Source organism: Pteropus alecto, unplaced genomic scaffold (genome assembly GCF_000325575.1).
Source record: "Pteropus alecto unplaced genomic scaffold, ASM32557v1 scaffold71, whole genome shotgun sequence".
Lineage (NCBI taxonomy): Eukaryota > Metazoa > Chordata > Mammalia > Chiroptera > Pteropodidae > Pteropus > Pteropus alecto.
In genome coordinates this window covers 12253240-12255798 of record NW_006433024.1, presented here as the reverse complement: position 1 = coordinate 12255798, position 2559 = coordinate 12253240, and the positions used below count along the sequence as shown (strand labels likewise).

Genomic DNA, 2559 nt, shown 5'->3' with positions numbered 1-2559 from the left:
AAGAGAACAGATTAAGCACGCGCATCAGAGAGGAGAGAGGGGGAGAGAGAGAGAGAGAGAGAGAGAGAGAGAGAGAGAGAGAGAGAGAGGAGAGACTGGCTCAAAACAGTCCAAATAATAATAGTGTTTCATTCTGGGAAGTTTTGTTTCTGTCTTTATATTCCTCTATATTTTGCAAGCTCTTTATAATAATCAAAAGAAAAAATGTCATTAAAAAAGGTAGGCATAGAAAATAAATGTGTAAACTTGTCCAGCGCTGCCCTCAGTTACGAAGCCTCTAGCAGTCTAAACATTTAAGAGGAAAGGAAGAAGAAACAGTGAGCAGTGAGCAGCAGCAGGTACAAAGCAACTTGCTGGGAGAAATGGATCAGGATGAGAGGTGAGAAGAATGTCAGTGACCTTCAGTGACTTGAAGGTCACTGAAGCTATTGTGTGTGAAGTGATTTTGGACACAGGATGCTGGCGAGGAAGGGACTGCAGGCATTTGGGCCAACACCAAGACTATTAAGAGGTAAGGTGGGCTGGAGAGAATAAGAGCGAGTGTATGTCTGTGTTCATAGCATGGAACATCGCACAGCAGGTAAAAGGAATCGGGGTGGTCACGAGACAAAACCTTTAGCTTTTTATACTGTTTGGATGTTTTTCAAAAAACATTCTTATAGTATGTATACAATAAATATATAAACATCTTTTTTTAAAAAAGAATTCACAGTAAGAAGGAAAGCGAGTATATAAACCTGAGGTGTTGAGCGGGCGAGTCAATCAGATGAGGGTCTGAATGAGCCCAGAATTACTGGCTCTGCTACTTATGAGCCGTGTGACACTGGATGCGTTCATCTATTTCTCTACGCTTCAGATCCTTTATCTGTTAATGGGGAAATTACACCTGCATTTGCAGAGCTATTGTCAGAACTGAAAACAAAGCATGTCCAATGCCCAGAAGCCTCAGAAGAGTCCCCGATAAACGGTAGCTGAGCATTTACACATCTACACCAGACAAAAGAAGTAAAGAACAGAATCTGCGTAACAACAGAAAATGCCTGAACCAATGAGCTGGAGAGCAGGAAGATGAGCGGGGGCCAGCACGGAGGCGGAGGGCCGGCTGGAAGGAACGAGGGGTCACAGCGTGCGAGCTCCCAACACTTACTACAGTTCTCTTCATCGCTGCCATCAGGACAGTCCTCAAACCCATTACAGCGGAAGCGGCCAATGATGCAGTGGATGCCGCTGGCACAGGGGAAGAACGTCGGGCCGCATTTCGATTTAGCCTTGGCTGCAGAGGGAAAAACAGGACAAACAGTAAGATATCAGAAGGTTAAGTTTTCTGCCCACTGCATACCCAGCCTGCTAACTCTCAGTGTGCAAATGGGTCCTTTTACACTTACCTTGAAGTCTCCTACAGTTTCTTACCACCGCCACCCACCTCCAACACCCAGCCAGACTGGAAGCCCACGGGCATCATCCTCTAGGAAGGAAGGAGCTAGATAAATCCCAAATTCACAGTAAGAAGGAAAGCAGTTCCTGTGAAAACTGCTTCAAAAGTCCCAAAGAGGCCGACATAGCCACCCCAGCAGCAGGGATCAATCAGAATGTGCTGAACGAGGAAGGAATGAATGGGTGAGTAAACGGATGATGGATGCAGCTTGCTCTTAAGGTGCTAATGTGCCATTCAGAATTCATTCCCTGACTGTGAAAGTAATCGCCCACATTTGATGAGTGCTTACTATACTAGATGGTGTGGCCAGTACTTCACATGGATCACGTCTTTCAATCTACCCAGCAACCACCCAATGGGATGGTGTGCAGAAAAGAATGCACATTAACAGGCTTGAGGCTGTTACCCTTAGAAAGGTTTGCTGGCAAGGTTAACCCTTGCATGGGAACTTGGATTTCGGGAGGGGATGCACCATTCTCTTATAAGAATGGCTCACTATGCCCAAACGAATTACACAAACAGTACAGTTTATGCTGAACGCCTGCTTTTATTCCTGGCGTTTGGGGTTTTGGTACATGCCAGGCAAAGGGTGCCTGTGTGACCAGCTCCCAGTAAAAACCCTGAATGCTGAGTCTCTTACAAGGTTCTCTGAGAAAACATTTCACACATGTTGTCACAACTTGTTGCTGGGGGATGAAGAGCATCCTGTGTGGCTCCACTGGGAGAGGAATCTTGGAAATCTGAACTTGGTTTCCTCTGGACTTCATTCACCTCTTCCCTTTGTTGGTTTTGCTTTGTATCTTTTTGCTGTGAAAAATCATAGCTGTGTGACTATATGATGAGTTCTATGAATCCTCCTAGCAAATTACTGACCCTGGAGGCAGTCTTGGGAACCCCTGACAAAGGTGGGTATAGTTCTTATCCCCATTTTACAGATGTGCTTTGGGTGGTGAAGTGACTTGCCCAAGGTCACACAACTAGAAAATCTGGCACCGGCATGAGGCCCCCGGCACACAGGCTCCAGAAGTCACACACTCAACCCACTCAACTGCATTGCCCTGCTGCCAAAGGCTGTCCCTTCTCACAACAGGAACCAGACTCCTGCTCAAAGAAATTCTTCTTCC

General features: G+C 46.1%; 1 protein-coding gene across 2 annotated transcripts in view; it reads right to left on the bottom strand.

The window, feature by feature from the left end:
- LDLRAD3 (low density lipoprotein receptor class A domain containing 3) overlaps window positions 1–2559 on the bottom strand; it is a 158268-nt gene that overhangs the window by 117969 nt on the left and 37740 nt on the right. Inside the window, exons 1-2 of one of the 2 annotated variants that reach the window (XM_025044101.1) lie at window positions 2076–2223; window positions 1148–1273 (exon numbers count right to left, since the gene is read on the bottom strand). In XM_025044101.1, the coding sequence (XP_024899869.1) occupies window positions 1148–1273; window positions 2076–2202 (253 nt within the window). In that variant the 5' untranslated portion in view covers window positions 2203–2223. Of the gene's footprint in view, window positions 1–1147; window positions 1274–2075; window positions 2224–2559 lie in introns of those variants that run through there. The other variant, XM_025044102.1, reaches the window with a different exon arrangement.